Source organism: Gadus morhua, chromosome 23 (genome assembly GCF_902167405.1).
Source record: "Gadus morhua chromosome 23, gadMor3.0, whole genome shotgun sequence".
In the NCBI taxonomy this organism is placed as follows: Eukaryota; Metazoa; Chordata; class Actinopteri; order Gadiformes; family Gadidae; genus Gadus; species Gadus morhua.
The window spans coordinates 17976783-18001061 of NC_044070.1; the positions used below are offsets into that span (position 1 = coordinate 17976783).

The 24279-nt window shown below is 43.5% G+C and overlaps 1 protein-coding gene across 1 annotated transcript; it reads left to right on the plus strand.

The window, feature by feature from the left end:
- Positions 1-1249: 1249 nt before the first annotated feature.
- On the plus strand, positions 1250-23950 carry LOC115536844 (NACHT, LRR and PYD domains-containing protein 3). The gene is made up of 12 exons (XM_030348264.1): positions 1250-1694; positions 1776-1877; positions 6202-6292; positions 6677-6793; positions 8842-8911; positions 12964-13183; positions 13617-15450; positions 15794-15967; positions 18645-18818; positions 19359-19532; positions 19709-19755; positions 22746-23950. Exons 2-12 carry the CDS (start codon positions 1817-1819, stop codon positions 23297-23299), a joined length of 3516 nt encoding a protein of 1171 aa, XP_030204124.1. The 5' UTR covers positions 1250-1694; positions 1776-1816; the 3' UTR covers positions 23300-23950.
- The last annotated feature ends 329 nt before the right edge of the window (positions 23951-24279 follow it).

Here is a 24279-nt window from a genome sequence, read left to right on the forward strand (position 1 = left end):
GCGCTCTGAGTTGGTTGACTCAGAGTTCAGGGTTGAAAAGCAACTCTGGGTTTTCGGTTTCAGAACAGGTGATCAGCGTTGGGTTAATCAACTCTGAGTATGTTCACTCTGGGTTGGGGGCTTGCCTGTTGACTATAAAGAGCCATCATCAATGGATCTCTGATAACATGATCAAACATGGACCAAAAGCGTAGATCCACTTACTTTTCCCCCACGGAATTGGAAATTCTAATGAACGCGTATGCCGAGCAGTTACCCATTTTAACAAAAAAAAAAGCAATTCCGCCGCGGCAGCGAGAGAGAGTAAAATAAATTAGTAAAATAAAATAAAATAAGAGGAAAGTTTAATATCTTCCACTTATTCAATATGTAAATTGTGTGTGTGTGTGTGTGTGTGTGTGTGTGTGTGTGTGTGTGTGTGTGTGTGTGTGTGTGTGTGTGTGTGTGTGTACATTCAAGTAGTACATTCAAGAGCTAACCACTTGACAATCTTTAAACTTCGGTTGCCTAGAAATTGTAAAGACAGTGATGTGTGTACATTGTGCGAGTATCCGTCACTCGCTATGTGTGTGCAGTCCAAAATGAAAGAAAAAACCTTGCATCACTAGGGAATCGAACCCCCAATCATCAGTTGGTCGTTGGTAACTGTAAACAAAGAGATCGCATTTTGTTTAACTGCTAACTAACAAACGGGTTTATGCGTTCACTGAACAAAGATTATGGAAATAAAAGACCACTTTTCCATCAGAAAATCATCAGAACCGTTATTACCAACCCATAGACACTAAAGCCAAAACCTTTCTCACATGCACACCCATCGCGAGTGACGGCTATGCGCACACATGCACACCCATAGCGAGTGACGTAGGACGTAAAGTCCCGCCCAGGTCGAAGTGGCGTCGATTTAGAGAGTCCCGTCCTCAACAGGCGTCCTTAAAAGGGCGGGCGTTGAGCATGCTTCCTTGACATTGGGAAACCGCCCAATGTCAACAACGGTAATTACCGAATAACGGGAACTCTGGTGTGTGTGTGTGTGTGTGTGTGTGTGTGTGTGTGTGTGTGTGTGTGTGTGTGTGTGTGTGTGTGTGTGTGTGTGTGTGTGTGTGTGTGTGTGTGTGTGTGTGTGTGTGTGTGTGTGTGTGTGTGTGTGTGTGTGTGTGTGGCGCTCGTCTATAAACACTGGCTCCGATTGGCTACCATGAAACATGACTCTGCCTTAGCCAATCATGATCGCTTATCTCGTTGTTAACCCACCCTTTCTCCTCACTAGCAGTTTGTGTGTGGAGCCAGGGGTGCGGTCGGATTACGCAGTTTATGCAATCAATTCATTGTAACAAACCGCATTTAACGTTCAGTAGGGGTAACGGCGTTGTAACGACTGAAACAGTAATAAATTAGAATTGCCTACCCTGCTACTGAAAAAATAAAGTCGTTATCTAACTGTTCTGCGTCTACGTTGACTCATAATGACTTTAGTTTCACTATTCATAAATGATGTGACGCAGTTAGTTGTGGTTCAAAGCTCTTCCTCAGTTGATCTGTCTGCAACGAGGAGCCCAGCAGCTCAAACTTTACTCTCAGAACCTTTGGTACCGTGTTAATGTTCGGTCTCGCTTCTCTTTATTCCCTCCTTTCCTTGCTTTTGTGCTTCTATACTACACGGACACCACACGTTGCATCACGGAGAAGATAAGGTACCGTTTTTAATTCATGTTTTCTTCAGGTGAATGGTGGTACTGTATGAATTTATTCCTACAAAATTAATTTGTTTCCAGGTTTGTGGTGTAAACTAGGCGCTGATTTAAATGAAGGAGTAATGGATAAAACATCAATTACTAGTTTCACCGTGTTGAGCGCGTTTATATACGGATCCTCTGGTACGGGAAAGGGAGTTTGTAGGGAGGTCAGTTTGGTCGGGTGTGGACTTTTGTCTCATTGGTAACATTGGTTAATGATTGTTTATAACTGTCTGTTCTAAAGGGAAATAAATAATTGTCCATAATTTAATGAACGTGTTAGAAGCTGTGTGTGTGTGTGCACGGACGTAATTTGGGGGGGGGGACACAGGGGACATGTCCCCTGCGCTTTTTCAAAAGGCCGTTCTGGTCCCCTGCAGTTTTCACCGTCCGGAAACCATGTTACGCTATGGTAAACAGAGACTCGTCAGGCACTAGGACCAAGCGGAAACGGCCGCTCGAGCTGAAGCCAGTTTGCTTTCGTTTAGACCTGCCCACAAGCTCCTCCATTGGCTCTGCATTCCTTGTGTGATTGGCCGTCCCCGCTGTCACTCCATCAGGTTATAAACAGCACCAGTACGCACACCGGTCTGCCAGTTGGGGAGGTGGCCGTGTTAATCTTCCGCTGTAAATTGGGCGTTTGTTCTGCCTGGGCCACGTCAGCTGGAAGGATTGTAATATCAGAGGTTTCATTTACATTAACGTTTGAATCGGTGTGTGTGTGTTTGGTAATGAGGCGCAGCCAGGATGTCTAAAAAAAAGAAAAGTGGACATAAGAGACTTCTTTCAAAGTCAAAGTGTAAGTTACTCAAAGAAATGCGTTACACCATCCTGCGACACCTTCACAGTGAACTGAAGAGTTTTATAAAAAATATTTGTGTCCCCCCCACCTCTGAAATCAAAGTTTCGTCACTGTGTGTGTGTGTGTGTGTGTGTGTGTGTGTGTGTGTGTGTGTGTGTGTGTGTGTGTGTGTGTGTGTGTGTGTGTGTGTGTGTGTGTGTGTGTGTGTGTGTGTGTGTGCGCGCGCGCGCGCCACCTACAAACTCTGTAGGTGGCGAAAAAGTAAAATCTGCTCACGTTTTGAACTACGCACATTTTCCATCTAGATTCCACTTGGGTTTTGGATTGTCGGTCCCGTTAATGCTTCTACATAATAGTTAACTACTTTAACGGCACCGACAATCCAAAAGTTTGTTACGTACGATCATTCAAAAACCCCATGTTATTTCCCATAGACATTTGTCTGATGGAACCAGGAGTCTCGGAGGCGGGACTTATTCTTCAGAGGACCATAGGGGTGGGAGATGGGCACCTGTCTAAGGGCAATTTGGGAGAGGGAGGGCCGGCAGAGTTGTCACTCAAACCTCCGCGCCAGTTGTAACGAGATTTGATTCATGATGTATTAGTAGAGCTGGCGTTGACTGTACATAGTCCTCCGGTTGATGTTCTTTAAGTTCTTCTAAGAATATTTCAAGTTGAAGTTCTACATAAACGTGTAATCACGTTTAATTGACTATTTTGAGTGTTTTATTTTAGCTCATGTACCAAACATACATTTTCTCTGAATGTGTCCCTTTTCATGGAGCGTGCGTGCGTGCGTGTGTAACGTAAAAGGTATTAAGTAAATTAGGCCGCATTCGGGTGTTTATTGTGCTCACTATTGGTCTTTTACATGCCTATTTTTTGTGTTGTGTATTAATGTAATCTCACTGAAGACCCCTTCTCTGCTGCTGTCAGTGTGTTCTTTACACAGACCTTGTTAGGTTTGTGTGTCTGAGAGATAAAAGAGATGTTCCTTGTATAACACATAACGTCATAGTCAATAATTGGGTTGCCTTTAGGTGTGTATTTGTGTTTTTGCCATTGCAGAAGTAAATCATCAATCGGTTTTCCGGCAATATACGTTTTGGCCATTTCTTTGGTGTTTTGGCCGGTTTTTAATCTATAGTTGGGCTGGCAATCCAATCTGGCAACACATGCTATCTACACAAACAATATGCCATGTGAAAGCTGGGACTCAAAGGAGTCCAACGGTATGAGACTCATTATTTTGTGAGCTTATTTCGATGAACTAGATGTGAAGGAATAAGGTCAATAACTACCACGCACGCGTTCAGCTATTCTATATTTGATCTCAAATGTATTCAAACTTGATCTCATTAGCAATTTGTTTAAATCTTCACTTTATTTTTTTCCCACCATTTTATATTTTTAAATGGTTTGAATGTTTGAATGGTTTGAATGATTTAAGCCATTAACATTTCTTTACGTCTTAAACTATGTTGCTTTACTAAAAATTTTTCAACCTCACTACACTACAGCACTGTCCGCATTGTCTCCAGGAAATGCAATTTCTAATTTACTCCTCTGCAAACATAGACTTTGTTGCAACGTTAACAGGTTGTGAGTGCTTGCACGTGTTTGTATGTGGGAGGCAGTTTTCACGTTAGCCGGCTATAGCCGGACATTGGCCAATTGCACGCATGCATGGCCGGTATAATAAAATGTAAACGGCCCACATGTCCGAGAATCAGTAGCATATGAAAACCAGTAGCGGTTCCTGGCCGAGCTCACCAGGGTGGCAAACACGAACGTGCATTCATGAACGCGCGCAGTGCACCCGCACATGCATACACATGTCACTCAGAGGCCACGCTATTGAACGCTTATTGGCTTTCATCACCCGAAATTCGTGTCAAAGTTGAAATATTTCAACTCAAGCGAATTAGTCACGGCACAAATCCTCGTGAACGCGCACGGCGAAAGTGTGGCGCGAAACAAAAAATTTGCCCGATACGCGTCTCTACGTTCACTTTGTATGGGATCTTGTCGCCCTGTCGCGTTTGGTGTGAACGCACAAATCTGTCCCGACTGGGCAAAGCTGGCCAAAATCGCCAGTACAATCCCCGTGTCCAGTGTTCCTGCGGAACGAGGCTTTTCTCTCCAAAACAGGATTAAAACATCTATCAGAAGCCGCCTAGCTGAGGAAAAGGTGACGAGGTTGATGCGCATATCGAGCCTTGGGCCGGGGTTGAAAGACTTCAACTTTTCGCGAGCAGCGGAGCACTTCAATGGCATGAAGTTGCGCCGAAAGTAGCCTGCAAGAATTGCAATTATCAAATTAATTATTTTTTACCCGTTTACCATTTTTGCCGAGAATGGCTTTAATGTTTTTTTTGCCTAGGCTAATTTAATAAATGTCATTTATTGAAGCAACTTAGTTTGTGTCGTTTGTCGTTTAAATGTAGACTTTTGGTGATTATTCAATTGTTAGTGAATAACATCCGGAAGATATTCCAAATGTCCGATATTCTGGAATAGTGTCGGACATTCGTCCGCCCAAGAAAAGGTCTAGCGTGAACCCTGGTGGGAAGCAGTGAGTGAGAGGCTGCGAGTGCAAAGCTCAGGCTGGCCGAACGGCGCAGCAAGGAGTTTTTATAAACGCAGTATTGTTAGCCCGCAGTAATCAGCCCGTTAACGGTTAACGACCCACCGGGAATTCTCCTGACTCTCCTGATTACCACTCCCCCACAGGAGTGTGATCGATTGTGTAGCTCTAGACCAGGGATTCCCAAAGTGTGGTACTCGCAACCCCAGGGGTACTCGAGCTGCCACCAGGGGGTCCGCGAGATGATAAATGTAATGGCGGTCTGGTGTAATATTACACAATTAGTGTTTTTTTAAGTGGGATTTTTCGATACAATAAAAAAACATGAACAGTAAACATTTCCTTTGTAATCCCTTTTATTTTAAATCAAAAAACAATATTTTAAACGTAGAAGAAGACAGCTGCTGTCTTCTTCTACGGCTGCGCACTGCTGTCTTCTTCTACGGACTGCCATATGTCCGCCAACTCGTTTCATTCAGTCAGGAGAGGGACCAAGAGAGGGAGGATTTGGAGGCAACAGAGACGGAGAGAATAAGAAAATTAGCGGGAGTCAGATGATGCGCCGGAGGAAAACCGAAGAGGAGGGAAGGAGATGGCAAAAAAGAGATCATGAGGGTGAACACCAGACGGGGAAAAAAAGAAGGAAATACGATGACAATTATCTGGGTCTGGGCTTCACTTGGATCGGCGATACAGATTGCCCGAAGCCTCCGTGCGTGGTGTGCAGTGAGGTTCTAGCAAACAGCTGTCTGAAGCCGTCTTCTCTCCGTCGTCACCTGCACTAGAAACATGGCAATTTAAGTCAAAAGCACCTTTTGCTATATTTGCGCTATATTTGATTAAACATGAGTCGTTATATGGCGATAAAACAAAGCTTTGTTGCGTTATATTTTCCTTCTTTTTGAAGTGGGGATTGGGGGTGCGCCAACCCCGTTGGGACGTAGAAGGGGGTGCGCAGGAAAAAAAGTTTGGGGACCGCTGCTCTAGACAAAGAGAGTGATAGAGTTTGTCAGACAGGAGGAAGATAGGAAGTCTTCAATGCAGTCATTTAACGTTGTGTTTGTTTATGTTTCCAGGTCTCCAGTCTACTATGGATGAAGGGAGAGAGGAGGGGGGTCCCATCTCGAAAACCTCTGGGGAACATGGCTGCCAGAGCAAATCTAAGAGGTAAGAAGAGGATCTGTCTCGGTCTGTGAATGACTGTTGTCCATCTCAGAGCTCAGCAGTGATATAACATGACTCCATCAGTAGTCTAACTTTAGAGATGGTTATCAGTCTATTGAGAAGAGGTAAGGATTTGTCAGAGATTATAAAAAAACATCTATCAGACATAATTTAATCCTGGTTCTTGTTTTTCTAGAAGTGTCCAGCAAGAGAGAGCAGACTCCCCTGGACCCAGCTGTGTCTCCTTGAAGAGTGACTGGTCTATGCAACTTCCTCCTTACCTTAAAAGTGGACGCCCCTCCAGAGAGGATGGGTAAGGGTTTGTCAAAGATTATAAAACGACAGCATCTATCAAACATCCATAAATCCTGGTTCTTGTTTTTCTTGAAGTGTCCAGGAAGAGAGAGCAGACTCCCCTGGACCCAGCTGTGTCTCCTTGAAGAGCAACTGGTCTATGAATTTTCCTCCTGACCTTAAAGATGGAAGCCCCTCCAGAGAGGAGAGGTAGGGGTTTTAAACAAACCAGTAGTTTCACTGACAATTCAGGAAATATTTGTGTCTTTGGGTTTGTTTAATATGTAGGGAGGATCAAGGACTAGGTGGGCTGTGATCTAAAAGAACGGACGACCCGTGTCTAAGATCCCAGACAGATTCAGCATCATTATTCATCTGTAAGCTGGGGTCTCCGTGTCAGTGGACCACAGATGGGAGGACGAGAGGCCAGAGGAGGAACAGAACTTTAGAGGACGAGGATTTCAGGAGGGTTTAAATTCTTTGGTAGTTTGATGGGGAGTTGTTTATTTTTGCTGTCTTGTTAACTGCTAATCTGGTAAGAGTTAACAGGTTTTTCTGTCTGACATAACGCTGGTCAGCCGATGTTAGACTTAGGGTTAGGGGTTGGTGTCAGAGTTACATGTTATGTAACTCTGAGGAGTTACCATTAGTGTAGCCATGGTGATGAACAGGGCTGGGATCTAAATGTAATCATGAAGCCTTTACTTGTCCTTCATATGGAATGAATACTTTATTAATGGTTTTATCAGCGATTCTAGGCCAAAACATAAATGATCACATAAATCTGAACCGCGAGCTGCCCGCCCCATAAGCAGGCCGGCCAAAATAACGTGTCTCCGTAGGCAGCCTATGCTCCGAGATCGTACACAAAAACAAATGGTACTTTCAACCACTCAAAACCACAATAAATAGTATTCAACCAATCAGCGACAAGGGGTTGGTGTTGTGGGGTTTAGCGCTGCGTTCATGATAGTTTTGATGCACGAAACACGGAAGGGAGGGGCGAGCTGGCTCTGTTTGTTTGGGATCTCGCTTCAACTACCAACAGAAGTGACGTCACCCAACATCGCTGATACAACCTTTAAAGGGGTAGTTCGGAATTTTGGACATAGGGCCTGATTCCGAAGTGAGCATTGGCATTCTATATCACTGGAGACAGTTTCAACACATTTCATTCAGTCCTTCTAGTTGCAGAGTTCGCTCGTGCTAGGCTAGCGATAGTCAACGGGAAATGCTAGCCTGCTATTAAAAACAGTCTTACCCACTCCACAGTGCACCCGAGGTAAATCAATTATAACGACAGACTATACATCTAAATGTCTGTTTATAGAATAATGTTAGAAATAAAACCAACCTTGCATTGCATTGCATTTTGAGGGAATTGCGGGGTCTCAGCAGCAGTGTTTATATTCCTGTACGTAGGCTACGGCAGCGGCGGACTGATACCTAGGTTACCTGCCGCTGTCATTGCTAAAAACGCAGAGTACAGTGAACGAAGGAATTCTACAAGAGTATTAAATTAACAAGATATGGCCACGTTTGGAGGAGTTAGCGATGCATCTGCTTTTGAAAACGATTATGAGGAATTTGTTGTATCCAACGAACCGTACATGTACGAGCCGGTGTTTTGATGTCAAAGCCAGCAGCAACAAGCCACAGTTGAGTCCTTTCTGGATCTCGCACTGGAAATTGGTGGAAACTTTGTGGTGCCCATCTGTACCGTTTATTTCTACAATTTCTAAAAGCACACTGAACCATCATGTTGCCTAGTCGTTCAATTGCGCTTCTGTCCCACGCTTCTCCGTTTACGTTCTTCTGTCGTGATTCGGTTACAAACCTAACCAGCGCATAGTAGAATTCCGCTTCTGCTGAGAAAGTAGTCCCTCGATGATTCATGCGATGCATGGTTAGTTTTATTTCTAACATTATTCTATCAACACAGACATTTAAATCTATAGTCTGGCGTTGTAATTGATTTACCTCGGGTGTACTGTGGAGTGGGTAAGACTGTTTTTAATAGCAGGCTAGCATTTCCCGTTGACTTGCGCTAGCCTAGCACGAGCGAACTCTGCAACTAGAAGGACTGAATGAAATGTGTTAAACTGTCTCCAGTGATATAGAATACCAATGCTCACTTCGGAATCAGGCCCTATGTCCAAAATTCCGAACTACCCCTTTAACCTTTTCACTTTAGTATGAACTTTTCTCATCCAGATATAATGTGTGTGTGTGCGTGTGCGCGTGCGTTATCTCCACAGGCAACCCCAGGAGAGTTCAAAGGTTACCAGTGCTCAGGTTGTACAGCCGCATCAATCAGAGCTGATCAAGGTGTGTGAAACAAGACATTTGACTTGAGCTCTAAATAGGGCTGCACGATTATTGCCAAAATGATTATCACGATTAATTTGATCAATATTGGTATCACGATTATTTACCACGATTATTCATTGAAGAAATTGCCGTAAGGCCACCCCCCCCCCCCCCCCCCCTTTTCAGGCTTTGCGCCGCTGTGTGCAGGATGGACTCACGCAGTCGCAGACAGGTGTACAGGGAGCGCTTGGTTTGCTTTGCAGCGGAGGTAGAGCGTATACTGCATGGGCGGGGCTTGTTTATTTTTTTGCGGATGCATTATTAAAAAAAAAATATCGCGAAAATATCGCAAGAACACTACGTGTCATCGTGGGACGCTAATATCGTCATCGCGATAAAAAATCGATATATTGTGCAGCCCTAGCTCTAAACAGGGGTGACCTAAGGGGGGGTTGTCTATATATTTTACCTCTCACTCTTTATTGCATGGTTCAGTCTTACGTGGATCCAGTTTTCAGCACAGAGACTCCCACTCTGTGGGCTAACAAGCAGAACAGACGGAGAACAGACTGTCAGTAGTTTGACACGTCGTCGTTGAGGAAGAAGTCGGGGGATCAGAAACAGAAAGCTGAGAGGGAGGAAAAGGGCGAACAGTTGGTCACCCAGTTTATACAAAAAAAGTTTTTATTTATTCACCTTCCCTTGGTGCCCGTTTCCCCGGAGCTACCTAGTAAATCATAGAATTTAGTTTGGTTTGAAATGTGCTTGGGACAGAGACGCATTCGGAAGTGCATTTTTAGAAGTGCTGGGTATAATGAGGATGCACTCTTTTTTTCTCTCTTTAGTGCCGGTAATGAAAGGTTCTGAAAGACGGCATAACCATGTAGCTAATTACTAAGGAATAAAATGTATACAAAATCTGTCTGGCACGTTTTATGAAGAAAACGTTTAAAAAAATCATCGGACATATGACCCACTATGTTCTGCTCCATGTATCCAATGTTGACAACGTGACATGATATGGCTAAGCTAACAACATAAACAGGAGGAGCTAGGAAAGGAATTTAACTGTGTGTTTAAGTTCAGAAGGGCCAAAGGTGTGGCTACACGCAGCACTACAAAAGTCGTCAAGATTGAAAAAGAAAAAAATATTTGTTGCACAGCTGAACGCTGTATCACATCAGGAGCTGGCTGTTCTCAATTCACAACACGCATTCCATCAAAACTAGCCTACATCAGGCATTCCGACCAAAACTCATGAACTCCCCCCCACAATTATTCCAGAATTCAAGCAAAGCAAGAATGACCAAAAGTCACTTTGTGTCAACAAGAGACTGACTCCACCGACTATCAATTGCAAGTTAAAACAGCCGACCACTTGAGTGCAAAAAACACAAAAGACCTCGCCACAGCACCAGCAAATCTTAAGCAATAAAAATCGCGTCTTACCTTTATTTATGTGGCAGTGGTCTGCAGATGCATCCCGTGGTGTAGCCTACCACATCCATTTAGTTCAACAGGTTATCGTTCTGATACTGTCCATGGTACTAGCAACCTGCTCTGGTGCTTCTTACCTGATGCATTCAGGCTAAAATGACTTGATTGTTGGATGCCTCATCATCGCTGCCAAAGAGTATTGGTATTATTAGTAATGGCTACTTGCCAAATCGAAAAAATAACTTCACACAGTGTGTCTTTTTCCAATGTATTTGTTATCATTCGTAGCGTTGATGGGGTCATCCCTATGTTCCCCGGGTCCTATGTTCCCCGGGTTCTATGTTCCCCGCTCGGGAAACATAGGACCCTCTTTTAAAAAAAAAGGTCCTATGTTCCCCGTTTTGCCCAAAAAGGGTCCTATGTTCCCCTATATGCCGCGTTTCCACTGCAGGGTGCGGAACGGATCGGATCGCAAAGGTGCGGTAGGGAGGGGGCGGTATAGCCCAGGGCCCCGTTTCCCGAAAGCATCTTTAGCCTAAGTGGATCGGAGAGTGGGTCGTACGAGCATCGTACAGTTTTCACATCGTTTCCCGAAAGCATCTTTGGTAACGAACGTCTTGAAAACGCTCGTAGCTAACGAGTGCTCCAGGGTACTCGTAGGATGCTAAGAGCCTCGTTAGCCTACTATAGCCTCAGTGGCGTAACCAGCGGACATTCCTAGTATTGAATGCGTTTTATTATAACACATTGGTAATGGTGTATCACGTGCGTCTGAGCCTAATGTGGGCCATTATGTTCTTAGTTTGAGAGAGACAGTCCAGGAAATGTTTGAGCAGGCAGGGCACTTAAAATGTGTGAGAGAAAGTGGGGGGGGATTTGTGCAGACTGACATAGGCTACTCATAAAACGTAAACTAAAATAATGTAAAAAGAAATAAAATAAAAAAATAATAAAAATATTAATTATAAAAATATAAAAAAAAAATGCAAAGGAGCAGGCAAAAGGCTGGGATATGGTGGGGATTGGTCACGTTGACGGGAATGTTTAGTGACATGGGGGAGGGTGGAGGGGGTTAAAAAAAAGTCTCAATCACTCTTCGACGTGCATGAAAACCAGCCGCGTAGTTATGAGGGAGGCCTTCCTCACACCGATCTTCCTCGTCGTCATCATCCTCAATGTCCTCCGGTTCAACCAAAGCTACCCCAGCCTTAGCTGCAATGTTGTGCAACATAGCTGTCACACATATCACAGCGCATGACTTGGCCGGCGAAAACTGGAGCCCTCCGCTGGACTTGTGAAGGCATCTAAAGCGCAACTTCCACCTCCCGATCGTACGCTCAGGATTAGGACTGATATATATGTCGGCCTAGGCTTAATCAATTGTGTTTTAAAGGGGTAGTTCGGAATTTTGGACATAGGGCCTGATTCCGAAGTGAGCATTGGTATTCTATATCACTGGAGACAGTTTTCAACACATTTCATTCAGTCCTTCTAGTTGCAGAGTTCGCTTGTGCTAGGCTAGGGCACGTCAACGGGCAATGCTAGCCTGCTATTAAAAACAGTGTTACCCACTCCACAGTACACCCGAGGTAAATCAATTATAACGACAGACTATAAATCTAAATGTCTGTTTATAGAATAATGTTCTATGTAGGAGTCCTGAAAACGAGGCCAAAACTGGCCAAAACGGGTACGGCTAAGTCCCGGTCACGCCCACTTTTGGCGGTGGAAACGCGACCCGATCCGCACCTTTGCGATCCGATCCGTTCCGCACCCTGCAGTGGAAACGCGCCAATAGCCATACACTCCGGGGAGCATAGGACCCTTTTTGGGACAAGTGGTGAACATCCTATGTATTTAAGCTTTGACGCGACATTTTCGTGATGACAGCCAATCGGCGTTCAACAGCGTGGCCACTGAGTGACATGAGTAACCTAACAGCCAATCAGCGTTCAACCGGCCATCTGAGTGCAGTCCAGTCCGGGGTGAACTGCAGCATGGAGGAGAAAGTGATTGTTGCCGTTTGCGACTCCCGGAGCTCTTTATATGATAGTATACAATATAATATAATTGTATATTAATATCACGGCCAAAAGCTCTGTGTGCCTCCGGATGGCCGTAGCGCAGGGAGCTCTCGTAGGGATTGGGCTTCTCGGGATTTGTTTACCGACGTATGAATAGACTGCGTCAGGTTCTCCGACGTCTCTCCCTCTTCCACAAAAGGTTAAGACATGCAATGGTAGTTATCTCGGCCGGAATTTTGCAGTAATGGTGGAAAAAGTAACAGACCGGGGAACATAGAACCCTTTTTTTTTTAAAAGGGTCCTATGTTCCCCGGTCACATACATATCGGGGAACATAGGACCCTTTTTGGGAAAAGCGGGGAAGATAGGACCCGGGGAACATATTTTCTAGGCTGGTGGGAGGGCTAGGTTGGAGGCCCAATCTATTCTTTCATAGGGTCCACAATCTCTAGCGATGCCCCTGCTCTACAAGAGCATTAAAAACATCTCTTTTGGAGCTAGTAGTCTCCAGGCTTCCCTCTTTAGACCAGCGATACATTGTTCTAGGACAGACACTTCTGATGGCCTCTGTTCAAAGTAAAGTTCTCCTGGATGTTTGTTCTGTTCCAGAGGGCTGAGGAGAAAGCACATGCTTTTCTAGACATGGAGCTGAAGAAGATCTGGAGGGGTCTCCTCACAGATTACCCACAATGCTCAGAGAGCCAGAGGGAGGAGGAGGATGGTAAGAACGAGGAGCAGAGGAGGCGTGCCATTGAGGGAGTGGTGGACATCACAAAGCTCTGCCTGATGGAGATGAACCAGGACGAACTGGCCGACAAGCTCAGGAGTGGTAAGATACTCATATATACTGTAGGTGAAATGGTTTGATCCAGATATGTAGGGTTATTGTGGGGGTATAAGGTTAAATGGTTTGATCCATACATATGGGGTTATTGTTGTGGTATCAAGCGAATGGTTTGATCCAGATATGTACGGTTATTGTGGGGGTATCAAGTTAAATAGTTTGACCCAGATATCTAGGGTGTGGGGGTATTAAGTTAAGGAATGTTAAACATTATACTGCAGAATGACTCAGTGGAATAGATGCACCACTATCTTGTTATATCAGGTTAGCAAGTCACTTCCTGCTGATACCCAACAATGATAGCACTACTAACAAGGTTATAAGATCCATTTGAAGTAGAATTTAGAATACTTATTTCATTACACCAGTCCTATTGTTGGAAATATGTATAGCATGTGTCTTCTGGTTTGGGATTCAGGAGCTGCTGCTGTCCAGTGCCAGCATAAACTCAAGTCTCATCTTAAGAAGAAGTTCCAGTGTGTGCTTGAGGGAATCGCAAGACCAGGACAGCAGAGACCTCTGAATGAGATCTATACAGAGCTCCTCATCACAGAGAGAGGCAGTGGAGAGGTCAACAAGGAACATGAAGTCAGACTGATTGAAAAGGCTTCCAGGAAGCCAGCCAATGAGGAAACACCAATCAGATGTGAAGACATCTTTAAACGCTTACCTGCACAAGATAAACCAATCAGAACAATAATGACAACCGGAGTGGCCGGCATTGGCAAAACCTTCTTAACACACAAGTTCACTCTGGACTGGGCTGAAGGCAAAACCAACCAGGAGATAAACTTCACATTTCTCCTCACTTTCAGAGAGCTGAATTTACTGAAAGGGAAAGAGATTAGCTTAGTGGAACTTCTTCATCAGTTTTCTCTTAAAACCGAAGATTCAGGAACCGACATATCCGACCATGACCAAGTAGTCTTCATCTTGGATGGTCTGGATGAGTGTCGACTTCCTCTGGACTTCCAGAACAACCCGATCTGGACGGATGTCACCGAGCCGACCTCAGTGGACGTGCTGCTGACAAACATCATCAGGGGATTCCTGCTCCGCTCTGCTCACATCTGGATAACCACACGCCCTGCAGCAGCTAATCAGATCCCTGCTGAGTGTGTTGACATGATGACAGAGGTTAGAGGGTTCAACGACCCACAGAAGGAGGAGTACTTCAGGAAGAGATTCAGAGAGGCGAAACTGGCCAGCAAAATCATCTCTCACGTCAAGAAATCTCGAAGCCTCCACATCATGTGTCACATCCCAGTCTTCTGTTGGATCACTGCTACAGTTCTAGAGGACTTCTTCAAAACATCCCAGGGAGGAGAAGAGGTGCCCAAGACCGTGACTCAGATGTACAGCCACTTCCTGAGGGTTCAGTCCATACAAGGGGGCAGGAAGTATCATGGGAGAGCAGAAACCGATCCACCCTGGAGTTCAGAGAGCAAGGAGATCATTGTTTCTTTGGGGAAACTGGCTTTTAACCAGCTGGAGAAAGGCAACCTGATCTTCCACGAAGCAGACTTGAAGGAGTATGACATTGATATCAAAGCATCCTCAGTTGACTCAGGACTGTTCACCCAGATCTTTAAAGAGGAGTGTGGACTCTACCAGGACAAGGTGTTCTGCTTTGTCCATCTGAGCATCCAGGAGTTTCTGGCTGCCCTTTATGTATTTTTGTCCCATTTCAACACTGGTGTTAATGTGCTCTCAGAAGAAAAGCCAACCTCCAGGGAAGCTGAACTCCTCCTCTACCAGAGTGCTGTGGACAAGGCCTTACAGAGTGAGAACGGACACCTGGACTTGTTCCTCCGCTTCCTCCTCGGCCTCTCTCTAGAGACCAACAAGATGCTCCTAGAAGGTCTGCTGGGACCAGGAGGAAATACATTACAGGGCAATCTAACTAAAAAAGTTCCGCCGGGAAAGACCGGAAGAAGGTCACGGATCAATACCCAAATAGTCCATTACATCAAGGAGAAGATGGGTGGAGATCTCTCTCACGAGAGAAGCATCAATCTGTTCCACTGTCTGAATGAGCTGAACGACCGTTCTCTAGTGGAGGAGATCCAACTGTACCTGACATCAGGAAGTATCTCCACAGAATCTCTCTCCTCTGCTCAATGGTCAGCTCTGGTCTTCATCTTACTGACATCAGAAGAGGAGCTGGACGTGTTTTACCTGAAGAAATACTCTGCTTCTGAGGAGGGTCTTCTGGGGCTGCTGCCAGTGATCAAAGCCTCCAAAACATCTCTGTAGGTTCACTCATAAATTGTATTACAATACGCACAATAACACAATACACATAATGCTAGAAGATAATAATACTATGTAATCTGTAGGCATACTTAGAACATGTTTTACGATACACACAACACAATATACATACTACTATAAAAGTAATATGATACATTTTTCAGAACTACAAAACAACTGTTATGAGTATTGTTGTTCGTGTCAACATTTCACAGCTAATATATAACTAACATTGAAAGATATCATGTATAATCATTTGTTAAACTATAGGAAAAGTCTAATATAACGGTTTAATTTAATTTAATTACGGTTCCTAACATGTTCGGTTTATTGTGTGGGCAGACTGAATGGCTGTAAGCTGTCAGAGAGATGCTGTGAAGCTCTGGCCTTAGTTCTCAGCTCCAACTCCTCTAGTCTGAGAGAGCTGGACCTGAGTTCCAATGATCTTCAGGATTCAGGAGTGAAGAAGCTCTCTGCTGGACTGGGGAGTCCACACTGTGCCCTGGAAACTCTCAGGTCAGTTTTACTCAAAGTGCAAACAGCTACACGACAAGGTTCCATTTCAGAGGACTTTTAACTACTGCCACCTGGTTTGAGAATTGCTCCTAAATGACGTCAAACTATATCAGCTAATAACTCAGTACCTTTGATGACCACATTTATTTGAGTGGTACCATTGGACAAACTACACCTTGTTGTTTATGCAGGATGTAAAAATGAAAAGTTGAAAAGTAATCCCAGAGTTGCCATTGCAACTTTTCAATTATAAACACAAAATATAATGATAGTGCCCTCCCACAATTCCCTGTTAATGGGACAGTGGTAGTTAAAGGTGACATAGTCTAAACATTATAAATACACACCGTATCTGACCAACCCACGGCTCCCTTGGTGGCGGTGCCGCTTCCCCCGGGCCTCCCAGGATCCTTTGCGGCACCCGGACACGGTGTCCACGGCCGTGATCACCACGATATTGGTTTCATAGGAATAACTCCAAATATATATATTTTTTGTTGCCATGACTGTATAAGGTCTTGGTTATGTTATAATATTTTACATATATTTTTTTATTATTTATATAATTTTATCATCTGAATTTCAATTTAAGACATCGAAATACAGAAGGTCAAACATTTGAAGATGTAGGAATACAGAACATATGTAGAAATACAGAGCAACATAATACGATTGAATATTTAGAAATACAGAGCAATATGTAGAAATACAGGCAACGTAAAGCGATTGAATATGCAGACAGAGATCATAAAACGATATATTATGTAGAAATACAGAACATAAAATGATTGATTATGTAGAAATACAGAGGAATATAAAATGTTTAAATATGTAGAAATACAGAGCAACATAAAACGATTGAATGTATAGGAATACAGAAAAACATAAAACGATTGAATATGTAGAAATACAGAACAACATAAAGTGCTTGAATATGTAGGAATACAGAAAAACATAAAACGATTGAATATGTAGGAATACAGAACATAAAACGATTGAAAATGTAGCAATACAGAGCAACATAAACGATTGAATATGTAGGAATTCAAGAAAAACATAAAACGATTGAATATGTAGGATACAGCACCCCAGAGAGGTTTAATAGTCATCCTTGATTTTGAAGCCCCATCAAAGTGTCTGAAGACGGGAATGGCAAGTGCACTTAGTGTTTTTTTAAATGTGCCTAATCAACATAATAGGATTTAAAACTCAAAATAAAAAGTTGAATTAATGAATCAATAGTCTTAAAGAAGGAAGCCTAGAGATTGGTAGATAGTTGAAGGCCCTCCTTAGCTCTGCAGCCCTCTGCTTCGTTAGGTCTGACTCTGTTCAAACGGAGTCCAGGATCCCTACAAGGCCTTCAGGCGGCTGCTGAAGGAAGTTTGAATGTCCACAGTCATCTCCTTGAGCTCACTTCCCTGATCCCTGATAGCAGCGTGGAGAGCGGAGGCGCTAGCATCACTGGACGTCCTCCCCTCCAGTGTGGCCCCATGGCGGCCCTGTGCTGTTCGTTAGCCACACCATGTTTCTCCTGTGAGCTAGTTCGATCTTTTAAGCATTTTAAATCTCAGTTACTAACATGTTCTTTTTATTGTGTGTGCAGACTGAATTGCTGTCATCTGTCAGAGGGATGCTGTGAAGCTCTGGCCTCAGCTCTCAGCTCCAACTCCTCTTGTCTGAGAGAGCTGGACCTGAATACCAATGATCTGAAGGATTCAGGAGTGAAGCTGCTCTCTGCTGGACTGGGGAGTCCACATTGTAAACTGGAAACTCTCAGGTCAGTTTAACTCAATGTGCTAACAGTTATACCACAAGGTTCAATATCAGAGGACTTTTAAAACCACTACTGCCCCTTAGTTTGAGTATAGTAATTCGTGTATATAATCATTCGTAAATGATGTCGAACTATATCAGCTAATAACTCAGTTCCTTTGATGACCACATTTATTTGAGTGGTTCCATTGGACATATTACACCTTGTTGTTTGTGTGGGATGCAAAAATGAAAAGTTGAAAAGTAATCCAAAAACTCTTGTGACCCATACACCGCACAACCCAGAGAGTTGCCTTTATTGCACACCACACACACACCGAACACACACCGTATCCGACAAAACCACGACTCCCTTGGTGGCGGTGCCGCTTCCCCCGGGCCTCCCAGGATCTTTTGCGGACACGGTGACCACGGCCGTGATCACCACGATATAGGTTTCATAGGAACAACTCAACTTTTCTTTTGTTGCCATGACTGTACAAGGTCTTGGTTATGTTATAATATTTTACAGATATTTTTTAAATTATTTTATCTTCGGAATTTCAATTTAAGACATGGAAATACAGAACAATATATAGAAATACAGAACAACATAATTGAATATCTAGAAATACAGAACAAAATAAAACGATTGAATATATCGAATTTATAATTACATAAAAAGCGTTTCTGTAGGCACACTTATAACGTGTTTTACAATACACACAACACATTATACATATTACTATAAAAGTAATATTAGAAATACAGAACAACTTTTTTTAGCATTGTTATTAGTGTCAACATTTTATACCTAATATATAACTAACATTTGAAGATCAAATGTATTCGTAAAACTATCATAAAAGTCGAATAAAACATTTAATCACGGTCCCTAACATGTTCCTGTTTATTTTATGTGAAGGCTGAGTGGCTGTCAGCTGTCAGAGGAATGCTGTGAAGCTCTGGCCTCAGTTCTCAGCTCCAACTCCTCTAGTCTGAAAGAGATGGACCTGAGTACCAATGATCTGCAGGATTCAGGATTGAAGCTGCTCTGTTCTGGACTGGGGAGTCCACACTGTACACTGGAAACCCTCAGGTCAGGGTTAGGGTTAAATGTGACTTTGGGTCTGTTTAATATGTAGGGATGATCCAGGACTAGTTCGGCTGGGATCTAAAAGAACAGACGACACGTGTCTAAGATCCCAGACAGATTCAGCATCATTATTCATCTGTAGGCTGGGGTCACCCCATCAGTGGACCACAGATGGGAGGACGAGAGGCCAGAGGAGGAATAGAACTTTAGAGGACGAGGATTTCAGGAAGATTAAAAAATGTTTTTAGTTTGTTTATTTTTGCTGTCCTGCTAGTCTATCATGAGTTAACAAGTTATTGAAGCTGCCGGAACTCTGGCCAGCTGATGTGAGGGTGAGGGGTTGCTGTCCTGTTAACTGCTAGCATTTTATGTATTTTATGTTATGTAACACTGGCCTGCTGATATGAGGGTTAGGGTTAGGGGTTTCTCTCTATATGTTATGGATGTTATATGTGGGGCTCTAGCCGGGCTGTGATCTGAATATAATCATAAAGCTTTTCATATGGAATGAGTACTTTATAAAGCTTTAGTGTGTGTGTGTAGGTTGTCTGGCTGCCTGATCACACAGGAAGGCTTTGCTTCTCTGGCCTCAGCTCTGAGCTCCAACCCCTCCCATCTGAGAGAGCTGGACCTGAGCCACAATCACCCAGGAGACTCAGGAGCTACGCTGCTCTCTGCAGGAGTGGAGGATCCATGCTGGAGACTGGACACTCTCAGGTATGGAGAGGACAGCTCACCATTCAGAGACAATGTCTCCTACAAGGATCCAACCCGCTGCTAGATAAATTGGTTTGAAAAGGCAGCTGTAACTCATGTTGTGTAGAAAGTGATGAGACAGCAGATGATGAAGGGCAATGTTTCAACATGCTGCTCTCACTTTGTGTCTCCCCCAGTGTGGAGCACGGTGGAGTGTTGAGGCTGAAACCAGCTCTAAAGAAGTGTAAGTGTCTGTTTGATTCATCACAACACACACTAACTATCGAGATGGAAAGTCCATCCACACAGCAGGAGGTGACGTCTGTTCATTTAGGTCCTTCTTGGAATGAAGATGATGGTTCACGATGATGTTACCCTATATGCACTCAGCAGACGCACTGCCGCTGCTGAATTGTCAGCGCCACTGCAAAAAAAAAAGGTTTCTGCCAAGTTCAAGGCACATTTGCACAATGATCTGGTCTCAGCAGATACCTAGACTCTGTTGGTTGTTATTTCATATTTGGAAGCTCAATCTGTACATTTTTCCCCAAAAATTCTCACCAGAAGAAACCATTTAAAGGGTTAAGTTTTCTCCCGGGGGGGGGGGGGGGGGAGTGCTTCGCATATAAACATTGTCGTACAATAAAATTAAATGATGGATAAGTAAAAAAATAAAACATGCAAAAAATGAGTAAAATAGTTAGAAAATAAAGGCAAAGTTAAAAAAGCATGCAATGTATTTAAAGGGGACATATTATGAAAACAGCACTTTTCCTGGGATTTGGGGTGTTGTTGTGGGTAGATGGTGCTCCCACACGCATGCAAACTTTGAAATAAGTCTGTACATAATTTTTTGAGGGAGATACGCATTTCTGGAAGCAGCCCGTCTCCATCTACCAAACGAGTGAGTCAGTTTAGGCGCCCCCTCCTACGTAGGAAGGGGGCACATTTGAATATTACCTCCCACTTCCCCACTCCCCTCCTAATATTTTGTGGACCAGCGGACGAGCTGCTCCGGCGGGGGGAACTCGGCGCTAGCCCTGCAGCTAAGCTCCGGGAGTACAATCCCTTTCTCTGGCGCTGCCGCCGAAGGGAAGTCGGGGGGAGGAGACGTGCAGTAGAAAGGGATTGTACTCCCGGAGCTGAGCTGCCGGACTGCCGACGAGCTACCCCAGCCGGAGCTGCTCGTCCGCCGGAGCTGCGAGTTCGCTGGAGCTGCCACCTAGCTTCGGCGCCAGTTCAGCTCCCGGAGTACACCTCCGGAGCTGCCGGACTGCGGCCGGACGGCTTCGACGGCGGCCGGCAGCTCCGGCGCGGGGAGCTCGGCGGCAGTCCGGCAGCTCAGCTCCCGGAGTACAATCCTTTTCTTCTCCATGTCGCGGTTCATGGACTTCAGACAGTCTATGCCAAAGTTCCTTCCCCCCCAATTCTTCTCAACCATGGCCGAGATATCCCCCACTAAGGTCTTTACTTGTGGAAGTACCAGAGACGTCAGACACAGTCTTTATTATTCATAATATCATCCGAGGCGCACATAGCTTTTGGCCGTGATATTAGATAGATTAAATACCCGTACATAATATTATTATTATTATGTTATACTTTATAATATAGATATAGAGCTCCAGGAGTCAGCAAACTGCAACAATCCCTCCTCTTCCATGCTGTGGTTCAGTCTGACAGCTCATTGGTCAATGGGCAGCAGCTCATTTGCATCAACGTTACAGACACCAGAAACAGTGCATTCTGAAGGGACTGAAACAGAGGGGAATAGCGGTAGACGATTTTTTTTTCCTAAAAGCTATTTCCAGCAAACAGCTTCAAAAACATGTTTTCTGGAACTCAAATACTATGTTTACTTGTTGGGAAAACACCATAATATGTCTCCTTTAAGATCAGATCAACAGCCTCTCTGGTACCCACGTCGGGACTCCAACCCGACCTAAAGGAACTTGGTCCTTTCTCTGGGACTCCAACCAGTAGTATTGATATTATTATTATTGGACATGACCATAACATAATAATAATGATTGTAACAATAGTAATAATAGTAATTGTGTGTGTATTGTATGTTCTATTAGAAAAATGAGTGTTATTATTGTTTGGTAAAAAGATAAAAAGAACATTAGTTGAGCGCTGCATGCAGCACTCAACTATTGTTCTTTTTATCGTTAACCTTCGTTCAAAGGTTTAACAAATCAACACACTTGTATCTTCAATAATCTGAAAACAGAATTTCGATTACCTTTCATGCTTTTTTCAAAATCACAGTTTAAATTCCGTGTCAGCTTGTTTTCAGTTGGTCTCATTGATTTACGCTGAGGTTAGGGCACGAGGACGTGCAGGAAGTGTTGCCAGTTTGGGCAGTTTTTCTTGCTCAATTGGACTACTTTTTACGACGTTCAGGCAGCGTTGCCAGATCGGGCGATTTTCCCGCCCAATTGGACTACTTTTAATAACGTTAGGCTGGACAAATGAGCATTAGGCGACTACATACAATTTCGACTGGTTTAAAAGAATAACCGCCGGGATTATTATAATTCTTTCTACAAACATCAATCAATACCATACCTTTCAAAAGGCATATCGTTTGTGCAGCTAGTACCACTATTACTTCAGCTACTACTTCAGCGACTACTACCACTACTTCTACTTCAGCTACTACTAGTACTACTTGAACTTCAGCTCCTACTACTACTACTACTACTTTAGCTACTACTACTACTACTACCATTACTATTACTACTACAGCTAGTACCACTACTAATACTATCTTCCATCTTTGACAGTATTACATTTTAGCTTCCAGCCTTTGTAACAATGTATTTCAGCACTTTACTTCTTCAGATAATGCAATTCAGCATCTGTCAGTTTTCGATTTCCGCTTTAAAGGGTGTGCATTGTTTAGTCCATTTAGGCTTTTGAACTCTGTTCAAATCCCTTAACCTGATTTAAGCAATTTAACGTTTCTTTATGTCTTAATCTATGTGGCTTCATAAAAACAGGAAAAAGCTATTTTTATATAATTATTATAATTATTTTTAACATTAGACATAGCAAATCATATTCATAATAACATGTTTATAATGAAGATATATTTCATCTACGATTTCAGGCAGAATACTATAATTATCTTTAGGGGTGATGCTGTTCTTTATAATAATAATAGTAATGAGGTTATGATGATTAATAATAATGTTTTAGCAGCCTAATCATGTCTGTTTCTCCCGTCAGATGCCTGTGAACTCACACTGGACCCAAACACAGCCAATGAACTACTCTCTCTGTCTGAGGACAACAGAAAGGTGACGCGGGTTGAAAAGAACCAGTCGTATCCGGATCACCCAGAGAGATTTGACTATTGGAGACAGGTGTTGTGTAGAGAGGGTCTGACTGGCCGCTGTTACTGGGAGGTAGAGAGGGAAGGGGATGTTCATATAGGAGTGGTATACAGAGGAATCTCAAGGAGAGGAGTGGGTGATAACAGCGGGCTTGGCTGGAACAACAAGTCCTGGAGTCTTGTTTGTTGTGATGATGATTACGTTGCCGGTCACAACGGTAGTAGAACAGCCATATGTCTCCCCCCCGCTCGCTCTAACAGAGTAGGAGTGTATCTGGACCGGCCCGCTGGCTCTCTGTCCTTCTACTTAGTGTCCCCAGGTGGAGGAGGGTCCTCAGACACTCTGACACTCCTCCACACCTTCCAGTCCACCTTCACCCAGGAGGACCTCCTCCCTGGGTTTTGGTTAGATGAGCCTGGTTCCTCAGCGTCTCTGTGTCCATTGTAGTCACACACACACACACACACACACACACACACACACACACACACACACACACACACACACACACACACACACACACAAACTTGAGTTGTGTGGGGAAGTGAGTGGTAATATTCAAATGTGGCCCCTTCCTACGTAGGAGGGGGCGCCGAAACTGACTCGCTTGTTTGGTAACTGTAGGCGGGGTACTTTCAGAATGCATCTCTCACTCAAAAAATCATTTACAGACTTATTTCAGTTTGTATGTGTGTGGGAGCACCAGAGACCCAAAACAACACCACAAATCCCAGGAAAAGTGTTGTTTTCATAATATGTCCCATTTAAGATCTTCCTTTGGGTTAAGAAGGTTGTACAAAGATTTATTTTCTAGTGTAAAATGTTTTCTAAATGTGCACATTATTTTACTAAAATGTTACAGATTTTCAACTGTATCAAAGGAATCCAACATCAGTTTTTATTTTTCCATTCCTGACATGGAACCTGATTTAAAGCAGATTTAACAATATAATCATAAATTATAGATTTCCATGTTAATGACTTTAACTGAAGATAGATTCTTTGTGTTCTGTTCGGAACAACAATTTTCCGTTATTAAAGATACCTATTTATGATTTGTAATTGTTCATAAAGCATGATAATAAACAACTGAACGTTCTCGTGTGTTCAGATGATTTTCCCCGTTTGTTAAATTTTTAATCCTCCAAGTCTTCTGGAGACGTTTCCTCCAACACAACAGTGGAGTCTCCATTCACCCCTTCATCATTGTGGAGGGAGGACATTACCACACACACAACAGTGGAGTCTCCATTCACCCCTTCATCAGTGTGGAGGGAGGATATTACCACACACAACAGTGGAGTCTGACTTTTTTAACCACACAAGCATACACAAAAACAAAAATTAAGTAATCTGGTGAACTATATACACACACACACACTCGCATAAACACATAAACATTTGCACACACAAATTATAGAGTTACA